The 20221-nt window shown below is 42.0% G+C and overlaps 1 protein-coding gene across 6 annotated transcripts in view; it reads right to left on the minus strand.

The window, feature by feature from the left end:
• Srcap (Snf2 related CREBBP activator protein) overlaps nt 1-20221 on the minus strand; it is a 49747-nt gene that overhangs the window by 4252 nt on the left and 25274 nt on the right. For 3 of the 6 annotated variants that reach the window (XM_085693134.2, XM_085693132.2, XM_085693133.2), the window contains exons 19-31: nt 18815-18984; nt 18191-18477; nt 17725-18012; nt 16996-17160; nt 16533-16718; nt 16047-16313; nt 14263-15728; nt 8401-8666; nt 8061-8263; nt 4710-4879; nt 4358-4554; nt 4149-4263; nt 3837-3956 (exon numbers count right to left, since the gene is read on the minus strand). In XM_085693134.2, the coding sequence (XP_085549260.2) occupies nt 3837-3956; nt 4149-4263; nt 4358-4554; nt 4710-4879; nt 8061-8263; nt 8401-8666; nt 14263-15728; nt 16047-16313; nt 16533-16718; nt 16996-17160; nt 17725-18012; nt 18191-18477; nt 18815-18984 (3900 nt within the window). The remainder of the gene's footprint in view (nt 1-3836; nt 3957-4148; nt 4264-4357; nt 4555-4709; nt 4880-8060; nt 8264-8400; nt 8667-14262; nt 15729-16046; nt 16314-16532; nt 16719-16995; nt 17161-17724; nt 18013-18190; nt 18478-18814; nt 18985-20221) is intronic. The other 3 variants (XM_048455013.3, XM_048455012.3, XM_048455009.3) reach the window with 3 other exon arrangements.

The raw sequence follows: 20221 nt of genomic DNA on the forward strand, positions 1-20221 counted from the left end.
TACATTTTATTTATCTATTTATGCCCTGCTTGGACATTGATGTTTAAACTATCTTTGAACTAACAGAGCTCCACCTACCTCTGCCTCCTGAACGCATGCATTATATTCCTGAAGAAACAACAGAGACAGCTGGGTGAGGCAGTACACACCTTTAATCCCCAGTATTGAGGAGACAACAGTAGGTAGAATACCTGTGAGTTCGAGACCAGCCTGGTCTAAAGAGATTCCTATCAGCCAAGCCCTAACAGTGAGTCTCTATCTCAAGTAAAAACAAAAAACAAACAAAAAACATTTGAATCCAAGTTTATATAAAAACAGATTTAAAGCTGAACTCAGCAGTGGTCTGCAACACTAGAGCTACCAAAGCAACTCAAAGCTCAACACAAGACAGAATGGTTTTTACTAGCTCTCCCACTAGGGAACAAATGACTATTTTAGAGCCCCCTATTCTCTACTTCCTTTCCTTTATAATTTTTATAATTTAGCCTTAGAGTTTCTCTCTTAAAAAAAAAAAAAAAAAAAAAAAAGGAGTAGGAATGAGTTGAGGGTGCAGCTGTTAGAGTATTTGCCTAAATCCTGGGTTTCATTCCCAGCAACAAAAACATGAAGAACAAGATCATAAAGTTAAGAGCTGGAGAGATGGCTCAGAAGAACACCTATTGTTCTTGCAGAAGATCCTTTCAGTTCTAGTACCTACTTTGAGCCCACAAGCTCTATCTCCAGGGATTCATTCCAATGCTCTCTTCTAGAATCTAGAAACTAATGAATCTACACGTACACACAAGCACACACCACCAATAATTAAATTCACATCAAACCCACTAAGAGAAGCTGCCTATAGGTCACTGAATTAGCTTAGGGGGTAAAGGCAAAGGCCACCAAACCTAACAACCAGAATTGAATCTTTGAAACCCACATTTTAAAAGATCACTGACTCCCACAACTCCTCTGACCTCCACATGTAAGCTGTGGCATGTGTTTACCCTCCCCATACACAATAATTAAATAAACGTTAAAAAAAAAGTCTAAAGCATATGCTCAGCAACAGAAAGTATCTGGTAGGTACTTTCAAGATGCTCTTTCATACCTGTAGTTTACTTCCCATTTTTCTAAGAATTATACAACATATTGCATGCTACATAATATCCTGCAAAATTTAGCAAAGGCAGATGACCATAACTAAGTGACTTTTTTCCATCAATGTTCTCCAAGCTTTGAGACACATAGTTTACTACTTAAAAGATGCACCTATCTCTTTCCATTAAACCTCACTAATAAGAAAATGGGCAACACCTTTATTCTTGATCCCATTAATAAACTTAGGGATTCATTCAGTGGCTATTCTAGGTTAAGAGTAGCAAGAATACCCACGGTGCTGAATCCAGGGACAATATCAAATCAGATCTTGACACATTTACCTCAAGCAAAACCCTTCCCCATAGGCTCACTTACAGGTGGTTCTGAAAAAAATACAAGAGGTTAATGCTTAGTTATATCCAGCACTTAAGAATTACAGTTTAGCCGGGCAGTGGTGGCACACGCCTTTAATCCCAGCACTTGGGAGGCAGAGGCAGGCAGATCTCTGTGAGTTCGAGGACAGCCTGGTCTACAAGAGCTAGTTCCAGGACAGGCTCCAAAGCCACAGAGAAACCCTGTCTCGAAAAACCAAAGGAAAAAAAAAAATAATAATAAATAAATAAATAATTACAGTTTAGTACATTTTGAAATGGAGGCCCAGGAATCAACCTTTTAGATTCATGTGTAGGAGTGTTGCCCTCCATGTATGTATGTATGTACGCCTTATGCCTTAAGAGGTCAGGAAAGGGTGAGTACTGGATTCCCTGGAACTAAAGCTGCAGATGATTGAGCACCAGCATGTGGGTGCTGGGAACTGAACCTAGGTCATTTGTAAGAACAGTTAAGTGCTTTTAAAAACTAAGCCATCTCTCTAGATCCTTTTTCCCCATTTTGAAACAAGTCTCTCTGTGTAGCCATAGACCAGGCTGGACTCAGACACACACAGATCACCCATGGCTCCAGTTTCTTTTTGAAGCCCTTGAGTCATATTTGTAGCCTGTTCTGTACTCCAGGAAGTAGACACTGTCTACAAACAAACAAACAAACAAACAAACAAACAAACAAACCAAACAAACCTGATGTGGGATTACCCTCTGTATGCTGTGAATACCATTGGTTAATAAAGAAACTGTCTTAGGCCTGTGAAGGCAGAATTTTGGTTGGCAGAGAAAATTAAACTGAATGCTGGAAGAAGGAAGGTGGAGTTTAGAGATGCCATGTTGCTCCATCAGAGACAAGATGGCAGAACTTTACCCGGTAAGCCACAGCTTCGTGGCGATACACAGATTAATAGAAATGGGTTAAATTAAGATGTAAGAGCCAATAAGAAGCTAGAGCTAATGGGTCAAGCAGTGATTTAATTAATATAGTTTCTATGAAGTTATTTCAAAGTTGATCAGCTAGGAATAAACAAGCGGCCTCCTCCTACAACACAACCCTTAAAATCTGGCCTGGGAAGATAACTCGGCAGGTAAAGATCCTTGCTTTTCATTACTGGAATGCACACAGTGAAGAGATAATCAACTATTACAAGCTGTCCTCTGGTCTCCACAAAATTATATTTATTACTTTGTATATCTCTGGATGGGTATGCTATGGTGCGCATATCCATACAGAGACATACAAAGTATAAATAAAATTTTCAAAAAGTTAAAAAGAGCTGGGTGGTGGTGGTGCACACCTTTAATCCTGGCACTTCAGAGGAAGAGATAGGTGGATCTTTGAGAGTTCCAGGCCAGTCTGGTCTACATAGTGAGTACCAGGATAGCCAAGGCTAAACAGGGAAACCTGTTTCAAAAAACCAAAAACAAACAAAACCCAAACCAAACAAAAAATGACAAAAATCCACAACAAAGAACAAACCAAAAAACCATGCAACAACAAACAAAAACCAAAAACCAAACATGTCTTTCCAGAAAAATCGCAATCAATCAAAATGCAGTAGTGAAGCCCTGTCCCAAAGGGTATATCCACAAAATAACTCCACATCTAAGGCCCGAGACACTTTGCAAGAGGGGGCAGAAAGATTGTAAAAGCCAGAGACCAGGCAATTTGTTATAAGACCGACTCTTACAAATGTTAGAAGTCTCACCAACATGACTGCATAAGCATGAGTTGAACAGGACAACACTAATAGATGTGCCAAAGTAGGTGGAGAAAGCACGAGGCCCCAGTCCTACACAAAGAACTAGAAGCAACTAAGAAATGATGGATGAGAGCAGGAGGACTCGTCTTCCCCAGGGAAGAGCACATCAATTGGTTATCCAATACTTTCAGCTCTGAAAACATACATGAGTAATATTAAATGGGCCGAAGAGGCCATGAATTTGAATGAGAGCAAGGAGGGTAAGGCTTGGAGGGAAAAAAAAAAAAGGAGGAAATTATATAATCACATTATAAACTTTAAAAAGAAAAGAAAATCAGCTGCGTGGTGGTGGAGCACATCTTTAATCCTGGCTCTCAGGAGGCAGAGGCAGGCAGATTTCAGGGAGTTCAAAAGTCAGCCTGGTCTACAGAGGCGAGTTCTAGGACAGCTAGGACTGTTACACAGAGAAATCCTGCCTCGAAAAACAAAACAAAACAAACAAACAAACAAATAAGCAAGCAAATAAAGAGTATCAAACAAAACAAAAATCCACTGACTATAAACTGGAAACCAACAGAAACTGTACTTTCTCATGGACAAACTCAAATATAAAGGAAAGCCAACATATATCTAAGCAGCAGTACTATTTTAGGATTGACCCCTCTTTTGTTACCTGCTCCAAAATATGAGTCTGCTTGCTGGCCACAGCCTCCTCTTCCTCCTCAGGAACAGAAGATGCAGATGAGCCAGGTGGCTCTTCCAGAGGCATATCAAACAGCTCTCTGATGGTCTGCTATTGGATATAACAGAAGGGAAGAGGTCAATCAATGGAATATTACTTCTGGGCAAAAAACTTTGAGGTATGGAGGCACTGCAGACTGAGAGACAGATGTGGAGGTCAAAGCAACAGTTGTCTAGCAAACAGGGGTAACTCTTCAAGAACAAAAGTTCTCTTCTGTCTAGACCAAAGGATTTTATTTTGTACCTGTTTAAAATAGGCTGTAGTGAAGTTCCCTCCCTCAATGGCCATATCTCCCAACATTCTCTTCTGATTTGCCTTCTTAAGAATGTTCTCTTCTACTGTTCGTTCACTGATAAGCCTAGGAAATGGAAGTGAGGTGTGAATAGCTAAATATATTAGGATTCCCTGTATATAAAGAGGAAGTAAATTGAGGTAAGACTGGGCAATAATACCTATAGATGTGGACATCCCGAGTCTGACCAATTCGATGACAGCGATCCTGGGCCTGAGCATCCATGGTGGGATTCCAGTCGCTGTCATAAAAAACAACAGTGTCTGCTCCCGTCAGGTTCACACCCACACCCCCACTTCGAGTTGAAAGGATGAAGCAGAATATGCGTTTGTCTGCATTGAACCGTTCCATCAAGGCCTAAAAGGAAAGGGAAAAAAGATGGTATTTGGAGACTTATTCCCAAAACAAACCAAAGGCTTTTTAATTTTTAAGGTCCCTTCTCTAAGCTGGAAGTTTGAGAAAAGAAACAAAAGCTGAGGGGAGTCTCTAAAGGGTAAGGATGCTTAAATTACCTGTCTCTGCTCAACTCTAGTAGACCCATCCAGACGCAAATATAAGTGACCATGGTAGGTGAGAAACTGCTCTAATACATCCAGCATCCGGGTCATCTGGGTGAAAATGAGCACCCGGTGGCCCTCTGCCTTAAGCTGCCGCAACAGCACTGCCAATGTCTGCAACTTCCCTGAAGAAATATGAAGGAGTACAAACAGTTAGCTACATGACGATATAGAAAAAAAAAAAAAACTGGAAAGCCGCAGTTGAAAGGTAAGAAAGAAAGGCCTTCCACAAAGGTTTCAACTGGCTCACTGAATAAAAAAACAATTCTCTCTCCATTTTCTAGTCTCTTTCTCCCCCCCTCATCCTCTTCTTTTTTTTTTTTTTTTTTTTTTGAGACAGTTTCTCTGTTTAACAGTCCTGGCTGTCTTGGAATGCACCCTTGTAGACCAGGCTGACCTCAACCTCAGAGATTCACTTGCCTCTGCCTCCCTAGTGCTGTGATTAAAGGGGTGCACTATCACTGCTGGATGCAGGCTAGGATGTTAAGAAGTGATCTAGTTTAATGTTCCAACACATAGAAATGATGCTGAGGCTACATTAAGACTTGAGAAATTGCAAGAGTACTTGCTCTTGCAGAGGAACCAAGTTTGGTTTCCAGTACCCACACAGTGGATCACAACCATCTGTAATTCTAGTTCCAGGGAATCTGATGTCTTCTTCTGACCTTTGGCACCAGGCATGCATATAACATTCAAACACACATACACAGGCAAAACACATCAAGTAAGTAAACCTAATTTTTTAAAAATTAAGACAAACAGAAATAATATATTATTTCTAGTGAGCCAACTAGAAAGAAGACCAACAAATAAAGGTTCTTGCTGCCAAGCCTGTCAACTTGAATTAGTTTTGGAACCCATATGGAGCAAACTCTCAAAAACTATCTTGGACCTCATACCTACCATGTAGACACCCACAGGAAACTAACAAAGTAATAAGAATTTCTGGCAGTGTTGGAGATCTAGGACAACCTCAGTTGAAACCTTGAGTTACTTCATCCTTAGGTCCGAGTTTTAGTATGTGTGTGTGGTGAGGGGAACAGGGCTAGGGATTGAGTTTAGGGCCCTGTGCATGCTAGGAAAGCACTTAGGAAAGAGCTAAACCCCTAACCCAGTTTCAAAAGTCCTTCAATTAACCCATTATGGTTTCAGATGTTATCCAAAATGGGGGAGAGGGATGCCTGAGGAGATGGCTCAATGACTTGCTATGTAAGCATGAGTGCCTCCATTTGGATTCCTAACATCCATGGAAAGGCTGGGGTGGAGGTAAAGACAGGAAGATAGGGGGATTGATGGCCAGCTAGCTCAAGTAGTGAGCTTCCGGTTTAATAAGAGACCCTGTGTCAAAAGAAATAAAGTGGGGGGCTGCTGGGCAGTGGTGGCACGGGGCTTTAATCCCAGCACTGGGGAGGCAGGTAGATCTCTGTAAATTCAAGGCCAACCTGGTCTATAAGAGCAAATTCCAGGACAGGCTCCAAAGCTACAGAGAAACACTGTCTCAAAAAAACAAAAAAAAAAAAAAAAAGGAAGTGGGACCAGGTGGTAGTGGCACACTTGGTTAATCCTGGCTCTCAGGAGGCAGAGGCAGGCAGCTCTCCATGAGTTCAAGGCCAGTCTGGCCTAAAGAGCAAGTTCTAGGAGAAATCATTTCAAGGAACTCAAAAAAAAAAAAAAAAAAAAGTAGGAAGTGAGAGGGAAATAAAATGTATGCAAGAGTAATCAGAATGATAGAGTTACACACACGTCTGCATGTATATATAAATATCTATCAATCAATAATGAAATTGTCGAAAAACAAAATTAATTATAGAAAAAAGATGGAGTAATAAAGAAAAATTGACATTGGCCTCTGGCTTTCACACTCAAAACACAGACACAAGAACTTACACATACACGCAGGCACAGTCACACATTACATACACAGGAACTTCCCCTCTCACCCCGCCCGCCCCAAATCAGGTCTTACTATGTAGATAAGGCCTCAAACTTATCTTCCTATTCAAGTTTCTCAGAGGCTTGGATTATAGGCATGTACTACCATCCCAGGCATAAAAAGGTCTTTTGTTTACTCAGTAAACATGAATAAAAATTCATCTTTTCTCATATTCTAAGACATTAGGAAATTGTCAGTTTTGGTAGTCATCGTAGCACTGTGCAAAAAGAAGAATAAATAGCTTGAGAGTAAAAGGTAAAGATTTCTTTCTTTCTTTTTTTCTAGACAGGGTTTCTCCGTTTAATACCTCTGGCTGTCCTGGAACTCACTCTGTAGACCTGGCTGGCCTCGGACTCACAGAGATCTGCTTGCCTCCCAAGAATGGGGATTACAGGCATGTGTCACTATCGCGGGCTCAGAACTTCTTATGTAAACAATAAATGTTCTTGTGGCTTAAGCCACTGTAAAACGTGGTTATGTTTCTTTCAGTCAAATGCCTTATATTAAATATAAGGATTATTGTTTTTAACTGTGCAGTCTAATGCCACCATAAACCATTTCCCATGAACTTTTTTAAAAACACATTTACTTTATGTACATGAGTGCACTATCTGCATGTATGACTTTACGCCAGAAAAGAGCATCGGATCCCGCTATAGATGGTTATGAGACATCATATGGTTGTTGGGAATTGAACTCAGGACCTCTGGAAGAGCTCAGCCAGTACTCTTAACCTCCAGTGCTTCTCATGAGCTTTTTAAAACAAAGTCATGGTTTGTAGCCTTGGATGGCCTTGAAACTTGCTATATAGGCCATATTTGTCTTGAACTTGTGAGTAATCTTCCTGCCTTTGTCCTAAGTGCTAGGATTATAGGTGTGTGCCATCATACACAGCTGCCTTTTCCCATAACTTGTGGAATTTCAAGACAATGTTTCTGTGTGCAACACTAGCTATCCCAGAACCTGCTCTAAAAACCAGGGTGGCCTTGAATTAAAAGATTTGCCGGCGTCTGCTGGGATTGAAGGTTTGCTTCCACACTCTATGCTATGCTGGTCTTACTCATTATCCCAAATGAAAAGCAAAAGCAAAATGACAGATGTGATGATAATCACTGAGTCAATAAATCAACATCACATATACTTAACTTCCACAAAAGCCACCAAAATGCTACCTCTATGCTGCATCTCATTGATATAAACTGTCTTGTCACTAAGAGTGCAGAATAATCTGGGTAATCAGAGCTGTCATCCTCAGCTCCATAAGCTAATCACAGGCAATCTTGGGATACAGGAGATACTGTCTCAAACAAAACAAAACAAAACAAAACAAAACAAAGAAAATATTGGTGGTCCTGCAACAGCCAAGAACTCACCACAATCATACTGGATGAGTCTCAAGTCAGGGAACTGGGTACGCATATTACACACAATACGGTGCAAAGGACGGGCTCGAGGCCAGAGCTCACTGGCCAATTGCTCCTGGAAGGCTGCCTGATGAGGGGCCATCCAAGGAGGTGGGTGGCAGGCATGCAGGGAAGGGGGAGGTGCCTCCACAGGAGGCATAACAAAGATGAACCTGTGAAAGGAAGAAAGTAAATAATGTAAAAGATATGACCCTGAAATATCACAGAATTTAGCACCTTCATTAGCCCTAGGAACTAAATCCACTGTAGCCGCAAGACCCACTCCCCATCATCACTTAGCCCTGCCAACCTCTCAATGATTTCTGACAGCTGGTCTAGACGCTGCTGGGGAAACAGTACAGCCTGATGGGCAGCCTCAGTATAAGTCCAAAAGATGGGGTGGCTGGGGCCAGGAGAACGAGGGCTGATGGGGCTGGCAACAGGTTGGGGCAAGGTACAGAAATCCAGGACTTCAGTCCCATACACGGGTGCCAGGGCCCCATGAGCCTCACTAAGTTGGAAAATCCGTTCCAGGCGTTCAGATCGTTGTTGCTTCCGCTTTTCTTCCAGAGAATCCTAAAGGAAAAAAACAAAACAAAACAAAAAACCAAAAACTGGTGTACTCAAGAATTTGCAACAAAATTTTATAAAAACCTAAATTCTTACAGATGGAGTCTGTAGTAATAAGATCTAAGGCATCTACCATGTGCTTTATCATTTTCAAAATCTGTCAACGAAAACTGCTGTTTCACAATGTTAAATGAAGTCATCCTCTACAAGAGAAAACTCATCTTTCCTTGCATGCTTGTTAACGCAGAACTGCTGAACATCAAAATGAAGACCTACATACCCCACAGTTTATAGCACAGCTGAATTATGGCAATTTTGTTATGTCACATTCAACTTTAGGACATATAACTTATTTTCTTGTAGTAGCTCTATGGAATGCAAATGGGCACTTGCATGCACATAAACAAATAAATAAGTGTAATTAAAAAATCAACAGGTATTGAGTCAGGTGTGCAGCCTTTATTTCAGTACTCTGGGAGGGAGGGAAGTCTCAAAAAAGGAGGAAAAAAAAATCAGTGGGTGGGGACTGACTAAAACAGCAAAAATGTGAAAGGCAAGCATGTGAAAGCATGAAATAAAGAAGGGTGTTCTTTTGTTTTGTTTGAGACAGGGTTTTGCCTCAGACTCAGAGATTTTCCTGCCTCTGCTTCCTTGTGCTAGGATAAAGACGAGTCACCACCGCCTGGCTAAGGAGGGGCCTTCTAATTATGATGTAAAATCTTTCTGTATGATGGTAGAAGGAAGAGTGGGAAAAAGCAAGGAAAAACCTCAATGCTTCATGCTTTACTTAGGGGATAACCTTAAAAATTATGATTTTAGATAAACATACTTTTCTGTATTTTGGTTAATGGTCTTTTTGGGGTAGATTTTCTATAAAATATATATATTATATATATATGCAAACATATTCATAAATACACACTTTTTTAAACATAATTTAACTGTAATAGCTCGCTTTTAAGTTCTGTCACTGTGAAAGAAATGTAAGTTCATAATGTGAAGTTAGAAACTACATAGTAGACATTAATAGTAATTTATGGCTAGACAACTATATTTCCAAAATGGGGGGGGAGGATTTGTTAATGAGAACTAGTAATATCATCCACTGTATAAAAAAGGCTATTTTTCCTTATATGTACATAATTTTTACCTTAACCAATATAATCAGTAGGGTATACAATAAAAATTAACATTCCAATTAGAAGTACATGATAAACCAAGTAAGTTCAAACCAAAAACTGTCTGTAAGTATTATAGAACATTTATAAAATATACTAACTATTCATGCAAATTTTTATTTAAAGTTATATAGCTACCAATTAGAGTCATATTTATCAAACTACTCCCATGTTCCCTGACAAGGTTAACCACAATCCCCACAAATACACGTTTTAGCATTTAGCATTCATAAACACACACACACACACACACATCATAACTTATCAGTGAATTCTTTCATGAATCATAGTAGCACTGAGGATACACTTGAAATGACTGACAGGTATTTCAGGCTCTATAATTCTACAATTCTCATAGCGGCAAGACATATGGTAGATTTAACAAGAGTCAGCCGTCTCTACATTGTTCTGACACTTTACTTCTAAATAGATAGAGGCCTTGGGTTTAATCACCAACACAAAAATAAAAACAAAAAATTTTAATGTGTTATTTTTGCACAATTGGGTTTTAATCCAGCTATAAAGAATCAAATTCTGAAAATTGCATGGAACTACAATTATACTGAATGAGGTAACCCAGCCTCAGAGAGATGCTACAAGTTTTCTATCATATGTGTATCTTAGTGTTGAAATTTTAAATTTGAGTTTAACTTGGAGCGCCTATAGAGACCAGGAAGCTATAAGAGGGATAGAATACATAACCTTAGAGCAGTGGTTCCCAACATGTGGGTCACAAACCCTTCCCAGGGGTTGTATAACGTATCCTGTACATCAAATATTTACATTGTGATTAATAACAGTAGCAAAATCACAATTATGAAGTAACAACAAAAATAATTTTATCGTTGGGGGTCATCACAACATGAGGAACTGTATTAAAGAAAGGAAGGTTGAGAACCACTGCATTAGAAGAGACTATCAGGTATGGAAAGGTATGTGAGTAGGGAATGTGGGAGAGCAGAGGATAAAGGGAGAATTAACTAAAATTATGAATGGAGAAATCATAAAGAAACTTGTAAGCTAATATATGTTTTTTAAAAAAAAACTATTGAGGGCACACATTCCAGGCCAGCCTGGTCTACACAGTAAGTTACAGAACAGTCAGGGTTACATAAAGAGACCCTGCTTCAAAATAAATTGTGTGTATAAATAATTAAAGGGGTAAGAAATATGACCGAGGATTTAAGAGTATTTGCTCTACAAGCATAAGTTACTGAATTTGGATCCCAATACCCTAAGTAACACATTAGTCATCCTTACAAATGCCTGTGGTCACAGCACAGAAAGGGAAAAGACAGGAGAATTGTGAAGTTTGTTGGCTCCAGGCTAATCAAGAAAATGTAAATCCCAGAATCAGAGAGAACATCAGGTCTCAAATCAGTGAACAGTGTGACCCCTTGATGCCCCTTTCTAAACTCTTTCCCTCTAAAGCATACAAACATGTAATTTTAATACATTTTTCTGTGTGGGTGTTTTTACATGCATATATGTCTACACATTAAATGCCCTAAAGGCCAGAAGAGGGTGCTGCATCTCTTGGAACTAGAGTTATGGATGATTGTGAACCACCATTTGAGTGCTGGGAATTAAACTACAGTCCTCTACAAAAACAAGTGCTTTTAACCATTGGGACAACTCTCCAGTTCACACACATAATACAAAAAGAAAAGAAAAGAAAAGAAAAGAAAGAAAGGAGGGAGGAAGGGAAGAAGGGAAGAAAGAAAAGAAAAGAAAAGAAAAGAAAAGAAAAGAAAAGAAAAGAAAAGAAAGAAGGCATAAGCAGGTAACTTGCATGGGTGGATAAGGCTATTTCTAAAAGTCATAGGTTAGCAAATGAAATCCAGTTGCCGGGTCTGAGACATCTACCTATGAATTGCTGGTCAGAGAGAACCCAGAAGGCCCCCAGACAACACAGACTATTCCCATTGCTCGCAGTTTCCCATGAGACAAGGTGGTAAAACTCTACTGCAGAAGATTTCACACATTTTGGGTAGACCTAGCTGTCATAGTATACCACAAAATGTTCAATAAACTGCTGGGGAAGTCAAGTCAGCAAAGGCCTTTCCTGGCCATGAACCCTACAAGTTATAAAATCAATATACCAAGAAAGATGTGTCCATTAGTTTTACAGTAGCATGTTATAGAAGTATCCAATTGATTTGTTCGGATTTGAGGCATCCTCCACAGGAAGAAAGTTGATACTTTAAACCTGTCCAAAAGTCCATGGCTGTGCTGGTAAAATGGCTCAGTGGGTAAATGTACTGCCAGACAAACCTGAGTACCTCAGTTCACAATAAAAGGTGCATCCTAAACATTTCTAGGTTTAGATCATCTTGTACTTAGATCAGCGGTGCTCTCTCATCTTTGGGCAGAGAAGATTCTGTTTGCTGAGGGTAGTAACTGGTCATAGTGCTGAGAATAAGCAAATGTTAAGTACTCAGCCCTAAACAGGTCATCTGTATCACCTCTTCCAAAGCTCATAAAATATCAAGCAAGAGAGAGAGAGAGAAAGAATATAAGAGCTGGACATTGAGGAGGAGTGCTATGAAATAGTGTCTTTTGGACATAGCTGTTACCCTCAGAAATTCACAGCAACATGAGAAAATGGGGAGCCCTTTTCTTCAGTAGTATGGTCACAGTTTAATAACCACCCCACTTATGCTCAGGTAAGGGAGCCTAATTAAACTCAGTGGACCACCAAAAATAAAACACAAAAGACATTAAAGTAAAGAGGGGACTGTTAGGGAATAGGCTATTGGCTTCACTCCATAGAGCTGTGTTGTATTTGTTTGTGCCACAGAACTGTCTACATAATGAGGCAAACAAGCCTCACCGCAGCACACACATGAATAAAAATGGGTTCGTTTAAGTTAAAAAAGACAGCAAGAAACAAACTTAAGTTAAGGTTAAGCACTCATAATTAATACTAAGTCTCTGTCACGATTTGGGGGTTGGTAGTTCAAGAAAGCCTGCTACAGGGGACTTGGGAAGAAAGGGTTCAACCACAGGGGGAAGGAATTCAAAGAAGTTATCTATGAAGGGTAGAAAATGGTCAACACACACACCTACGCATGTATTTTTTTAAATATTTATTTTTATATGTATGGATGTTCCGCCTGCCTGGATAACTGTGCAACATGTATGTGCAGTGCCCACAGAGGTGGGTGGCAGATACTCTATAGGACTGGAGTTACAGATGGTTATGAGCCATCATATGAATACTGGGAATTGAACCCAGATCCTTTGGAAGAGTAGTCAGTACTCTCAACAACTAAGCCATCTCTCTAGCCCCCACTTGTTACTTTTTAAGGGTTTAAAAACAGTCACAGAAAGGCTAATCCCAAAAATTTTTGACAAGAGCCAGAAAATAAAATTAGGTGGGGTGGGAACTTGCTAACGAGTCACCTAGGTATAGTAAAGATTTAAAAGGGCAACTTATAAGCCTGGAAATCTGAAAGATTTGATTGATTTCTTTCCCACATCTGTCTTTCTAGTTTGGCTTTAAAACTACTAAATTGTTGTAAGACAATTTTAGTGCATGACTTTAATCCCAGCACTTTGGAGGCAAAGGCAGGCAGATCTCTGTGGGTTCCAGTGCCATCATTGGGCTGGTCACTATGACACACATTCCAGGATAGCCAGATAGCTACAGGTTTTCATAGTGAAACTGTCTTCAAAAAAGGTATGCCAGCATTCATATCAAGAAGCTCACTACAGTTCAAGGGGATCTGATGCCTTCTTCTGGCCTTAAAGAGCATCTGTACAATGTGCACATATATGGGAAGATACATAACATACACAAAAATAAACATTAAAAAATCTTTTTTAAAAAGAGAGGGCAAGTGCCAGGCAGTGGTGGCACAAGCCATTAATCCCAGCACTTGGGAGGAAGAGAGGCAGGGGGATCTCTGTTGAGTTCAAGGCCAACCTGGTCTACAGAACAAGGTCCAGGATAGCCGGGGTTATATAGAGAAATCCTCTCACAAAAAAACCAAAAACCACCAACCAAATTAGCAAAAAACAAAAAAGAGTGGGCAAGCACTGGTGCTATATATACTTCAGTGGTGGAACTTTTGCTTAAAAAGTGTAGAGGTTTAACAAATAATAAACAACATCTCAATAGGGTGAAAAAGATAGGATAAGATACGAAGGGAATACCTAGACCTTTTTATTCTGGGTTATTTAATTTTGTACTGTTGAGTTTACTATCTGGTGCTGGGTACAATCCCTGGCACCCAAACCAAAATTAAACAACCTCCCAAGAAAATAAGATATTACTACTTCAGTTTTACAGATTGGAACACACACCCACAAAGAGGAATCTATCCAAACGTGACTTGGCCATGATACACTAGGCTTTGTAACTATTCCATGCACTCATCAACACAAGAAAATTCAATTTCCTTTGTGAAAATTAAACTTACCAGATAGAAAGGGGAACGAGGTGGTGGTGGGGGCTGGCGCCGAGGCCGGGGCCCACTGAACGAGGTAGCAGTGGGGATAGGGCTGGGAGGACCAGATCGCAAAGTCAGTGTCTCAGGTTCATCCTTGGGAACAGATAACCTGTTGACCACGGTGACAGGTATGGAAGCGGCACCAGATGATGAAACGACGAGGGAAGACGCCTGGGAAGTTGCAGCCTGTGTTAAGGCTGGGGCCAGTGCTAAAGTCTGGGTGGGCACAGGTGTAGGGGCAGGGCTCAAGGTCAGTGTTTGCACCGAAGTTGGGACCAGGAGTGAAGCAGACGATGATGCTGGAGCCAAAGTCAGTGTGTGAGCTGGAGCTGGGCCTACAGGAGAACTTGGAGCCAAAGAGGGTGCTGAAGCCAGAGACAGTGTTTGAGTTGGACCCAGTGGTGCTCCTGGGGCTAAAGACAGTGTCTGCACTGGCGGTGGTACCAGGGATGATGCTGGAGTCAATGACAATGTCTGAGTTGGAAATGGCCCCTGAGGGCTCCCTGTTCCCAAAGAATGTGTCTGAGACGGAGACAATCCACCAAGAGTTGCTAAAGTTGGGGCTAGGGTCAATGTCTGATTTGAGAGAGGTGATGAAACTGGGGTTGATACCACAGTTTGAGTTGATGAGGGAACCATCACAGGAGTTGAGGCTGATACCAGTGATGATGAAGGTAAAGGGGTTCCTGGCATTGATGGTGGCGTTATAGCTGGAATTGGAGTTTGTGATGGAGCCAGAACAGGAACAGAGCCTGGTGAAGGAGCTAGGACTGAGAGTGGAGCCAGAGGAGAAGCTGGAGAAGGGCCCAGGATTGCTGTCTGTGAAGCAGCCATAGGAGTCAGAGAGGTGGCTAAGGCCTGAGATGTAGAAGGTGCTGGAGCCAGAAGAGAAGCCTGAGCTGGAGCTGCACTTGGAGATACTGGGAAAGGACTGGTCAGAGCTGAAGCTGGCACCAGGACAGGTGAACATGCTGGGGCCACAGCTGAGTTCAATCCTGGAACATGTGAAGAGGTGGTCGCCAACAACAGAGAGTGACCAGATGTCTGAGGTGGGGACAGGGCTGGAGTAGTAGCCAAACCTAGAGCCAAAGCTGACACTGATGGGGGAACCCCAGCTGATGCCAAAGGTGGTCCAGAGGCTGCTGAGACAACAGCCAGTGCTGGAGCCACACTGGTCAACAGAGCTGGACCTAAATCTGAAACAGGCAAGGGGGCTGTGATGGGAATGGTTAGTGGAGCAGAGGCTGGGGTGGAAAGTGTGGTAGGGACAGAGATGGGAAGTGAAGATGACACAGGGACTGAAACTGTAGAGGACACAGGACTAGCAAGGGGAGAGGAATTGTGAATTGTCATCGGAGAAGAGGCTGGCCCAGGGAGTGAGGATGGCATGTGCAGAGAAGAAGAGATGGTCATGGCAGCAGCTCCAGGTGCCGATGCTGTGGAGACACAGAGGACAAGTTAGCTTCATAAAGAATTATTTTTCAGCTCCTGCTACTATCTGTCCCAATCCTTCCACTAACCCACAAGCTTTACCAACTTCCAGAAACCCTTCAGTCCCACAATATGAGGTCAAAAATTTAAGGAACAGGATAGCTTGGCCTTTCTTCTCTAAGATTCTGACAAATTTTAAATAGGTCAAGGTTTGAGACTAAACAAATTAAGACAATAGGGATTGTGACTAAGAAACCTACGGGGCTACCAATGTCTCGTTCATTTATGATAAAAATTTCTGGCCTCAGCTGTTATGAACTTACCACTGACTTCAGATGAAGGACTGTGGACCAGCTTGAGGAGGGGCCTCACCAGAGTAGGTGTTGGTATGGGGGCACGGGTAGTACCCAGAGTTGGTGTCGTTAGACGGCTAGGGGTTAATGTAGGGCGTGATGTCAACACAGCTGGAAGCCCAGAACTTGAAGGCCGGGGTGCTGGTGCCAACGGTGGAACAGGAGTCAGTCCATCCCGAGGGGCCTGTCTTACTACAATCTTCACCACGCCTGTATTGTTCACCATGGATGGTGGCACTGCAAGAGGAAGCTACATTGAGAGGAAGGTAGAAAAGAAACAAGAGACCCAAGAATGCAAGAAGTCCAGGGGAAAGAAAAAGTGGTAGACAAGATACTGGAGATACTGGCAAGAGAAACAACACTGAAGGAAGGCTAGACACACAGTTGGCCCAGGACATGCCTGCAAGGACCAAGGCCAGGTAAGGGCTGAGTAAATACAAAGGCCAAGAGCCTCACCCTGGTTAGCAGCAAGCGGAAGGCTGAGGCCAGTGGGGGCAGGGGTGGTGCTGGGGGTCGAAGAAGGCAGCACAGAGACAGGGGTGGGGCCAGGGGTCGGGGCCACGGCCTGGATGAGGGCCACATGGGCAGGCTGGCTGATGAGGTGGTGCTGCCCCCCTGCTGACACCAGGTGCACCACATTCCCTGGGTTAAGGGAAAAGAGAGAGAGAAAGAGAGAAAGAAAAAAAGAAAGAAGCTCCTATCAGCCTGAGGGCAGAGGCAAGAGCAAGAGAGAGAATAGGCAAGAAGTAACAGCTCTAGAATTATCTTTTCCTATTTTTAGCAAAGACCCCTTCCAACCATTCCCTCTGGCCCTATCCACCAAACTAAGAGACATAAAGGCTGACATCCAAAGAGTCACACAAACAAAGAAGACAGAATAAAGAGGAAAAAGGCAGGACAGGGGGTGGGTTTTACCTACTTTGCAGCGGGCGGGGCTGCCCTACAGCCAGCTGGCGCACCTGGGCACCAGTCAAAGTCAATTTGTTGCCCTGGATTTGGAAGGTGAGAGGTTTGCTTCCCCCAGCACTCGTCACTGGACGTTGTGCCAAGGAGGCCAACTGCCCGATGCTGACCACTTCTCCAGCTACAAACAGAGAAAGACTTATATACACAGGGCTCATGCTGTCCAAAACCACCTCTCAGACCCAACACAAAGCACCTATTTCCTGAGTTTAAACCTTTTCCATAATTTATCATACTCAACAAACTAAGTCTCCACTGAGAACCTTTGTGTCCAGTGCCACCTGCAATCTCCTTTACATTTTCTAACGGCTCGCTACCTGACAAAGACTACCTATTGCTCTGTACCGTCTTTTTACATTAATTTATTTTTCTCATGATTTTGCATTCAGAAGATTAAATTCAGGATCTTAAACATGCTGGATAAGTAATTTACCACTGAGTTATATCACCCCCCCTCCAAACATTCATCTTGCTGAGCTTACTACTATTCACTCATCTAGGAGCCATCTCCCCCACATAATAAACCGAATACCTTGAGGTCTTTTATTTATGATTTACCATTATTTAGCAAAACACCCAGTGTGAATTAGCTGCCTAAAACTTTTCCTGCTCCTCTTTTCCTACAGCTCTCTAGCATGCAGCTTCTTTTTCTGCAGACCCTCATCACAGAGGTCTGAAAACTTACAGGGCAGACGAGCCTGCATTTCAGGAGATAAGATGAGGCGTTGTGGAGTAGAATTCGGAGCTGGCACTGCTGTAGTGGTAACAGTTGCTATGGTGGTAGAAGTGGTGGTAGCAGCAACAGGAGAGAAAGTGTAGCCTGGAGGCACTGTGAGGGGCTTCAACAGGCTAGAGGAGCCTGGAGGTGGAGCTGGGCTCAGGCGAACTGGGGCAGGTGGGGCTGGCTTCAGTGACAGGGTTGGTGTGGGAGGTCGTGAGGTCCCACTCATGACTCCCATGGGAGATGGCAACACTGCAGACACAAACATCTGTCAGGTACAACTTGACAAACGCCTTACCTGGGCTGCAAAAGTCTCCATACTACTATTCTTTCCAGTCTACTAAACACTATGTATGTTCCCTCCTTCTTGAACTCTTTTAATTTAACTACTTCATACCTAGAAGTAACCCTTGTTTTCCTTTTAACTCACCCTGGGGGAGAGGACCAGTATTTGGCTGCAAGGGAGACAAGAGAACAGGTCCAGACGGCCGGGATGCAGGAACAACTGGGGTTCCGGCAGGTGAAGCTGACACCATGAGTGGTGCTGGCAGCACTGGGGGTACTGGACCAAGGGTGGGTTGGACTAAGACCTCAGGGCCTGGAGGAGGGCGGACTGGGACAGGGCCAAGGGGTGCCCGTGGGCTGTTCACCACCACCACTGTACGGCCTTCTTGCTTGGGCACTGGCTGTAGCATCCTATGAGAAAAAATTAAAGGGCTAAATAGACACAGAAGGAATGAATAAGTAACAAAAGAAATTAAGACAAGGCAGAAAGACTATACAAACAAAAAGAAGAAAGAAGAGACCCCCCCCCACGCCCCACTTTAAGGAGAAAGTGGGACACGGAAACAAAGATAATCAGAAAGCACCAAGGAGAGAGGACAAAAACACCAGCAGCCCCTCTCAGAACTCTTGGTCATTCTGCCCCCCAATCCCTTTACAGCAAGTACACTATTAAGCAATCTGTATGAACTAACCTAGCTTACAAATCTTTCTATCCCAAGTTCTCCTTTTATTCCAAGAAACCCAGCCCCTTTTTCCTTAATGCATATACCTGTTGACTTTCATCTTGACTGGCTTGGGTCGAGGTGGGGGATCAGGAGCAGTAGCTACCTCTAACAGAATGCGGCGGGAAAGACGGTGGCGGGGTAGAAATGTGTCAGCCTCATATCGAGAGACTCGACCCTCCAAGCCAATAAGATCAAACCGACCCATGTCAATTCGCTGCCACAAGAAACACAAAGCATGTTATCAAAAGAACCACTCTGGTAATAATGTCTTGGACATGACACTGAAATTAAAGGTAACAAAAGAAAATGGACAACTGAATATTTAAAATTTAAACTTATATGAATGGAAGGACAGAGTAAAAATGCAACACACAGAAAGTGACAAGGTACCTGGTACATTACATATCTGACAAGAGGTTAATTTCTAAAGTATACAAAGAACTACAGCTTATTGATAAAACAGCTTTATAAAAAGAAAATTCAGCAATGTCTTGGATATGCACACATTTCCAATGACATATAAATGATCAATACAAGCACACAGAAAGATACCAACGGTGGATAATTATTAGAGAAATGCAAATCAAAACTACAATAAAATATCACTTCACATTATATTCATATATTTCTTTAAATCCATTGGAAAAGATGTGAACAGAACCCTGTGACACTAATGGTAGAAATGTAAAACATACAGCAGCAGATATGGATATATAAGGCAGCTCTTCAAAACATTAAAATAGAATTATCACATGATGCAGCAACTTCATTTTTTTTTTAAAGAAACAAACATTATTTCTTTTTCAATTTTATTTATTTATTTATTTCGGTTTTCCAAGATAGGGCTTCTCTGTGTAACAGCCCAGGCTACCCTGGAACTCCATTTGTAGACCAGGCTGCAGGCTGGCCTCAAACTCACAGAGATTCACCTATCTCTGCCTACCAAGTGCTGGTATTAAAAGCGTGCACATCTTTATTTTTGAGCACCAACTCAAAATAGGAAGCAGGGACTCAAACAGATTATCTGTACATTCATAGCAGCATTATTCATAAAAGCTGAAAGGTAGGCTGGGTATGGCAGTGCACGTCTGTAACCCCAGCATTCAGGAGGCTGTGGCAGAAAGATCTTGGTTTCAAGGATGACCTGTACATAGCAACACCCTGTCTTAAATAAATTTAAAAAATAAATTAATTCATTCAAAAGGTAGAATCTACAAGTCAGATGTCCACTGAAAAATAAATAAAATGTGACATTATCCAAACAATGAAATACTATTTAGTCTTAAGAAAAGAAATCTGCCTGAGGAGAGGATCTGAAGCCCTGTTTGGCTTTGGCTTCTCCAACAAAAACTCTCACCTGGAATTCCTTGATTTCCACCCTGCTGGCCAGCCCTACAAAAACTCCCAGGCTGCTAGCCCCCAGTGAGCCAATTCTTCAAAGTCAAAGTAAG

The sequence above is a fragment of the Myodes glareolus genome, chromosome 7 (assembly GCF_982192425.1).
Source record: "Myodes glareolus chromosome 7, mMyoGla1.1, whole genome shotgun sequence".
NCBI lineage: Eukaryota > Metazoa > Chordata > Mammalia > Rodentia > Cricetidae > Myodes > Myodes glareolus.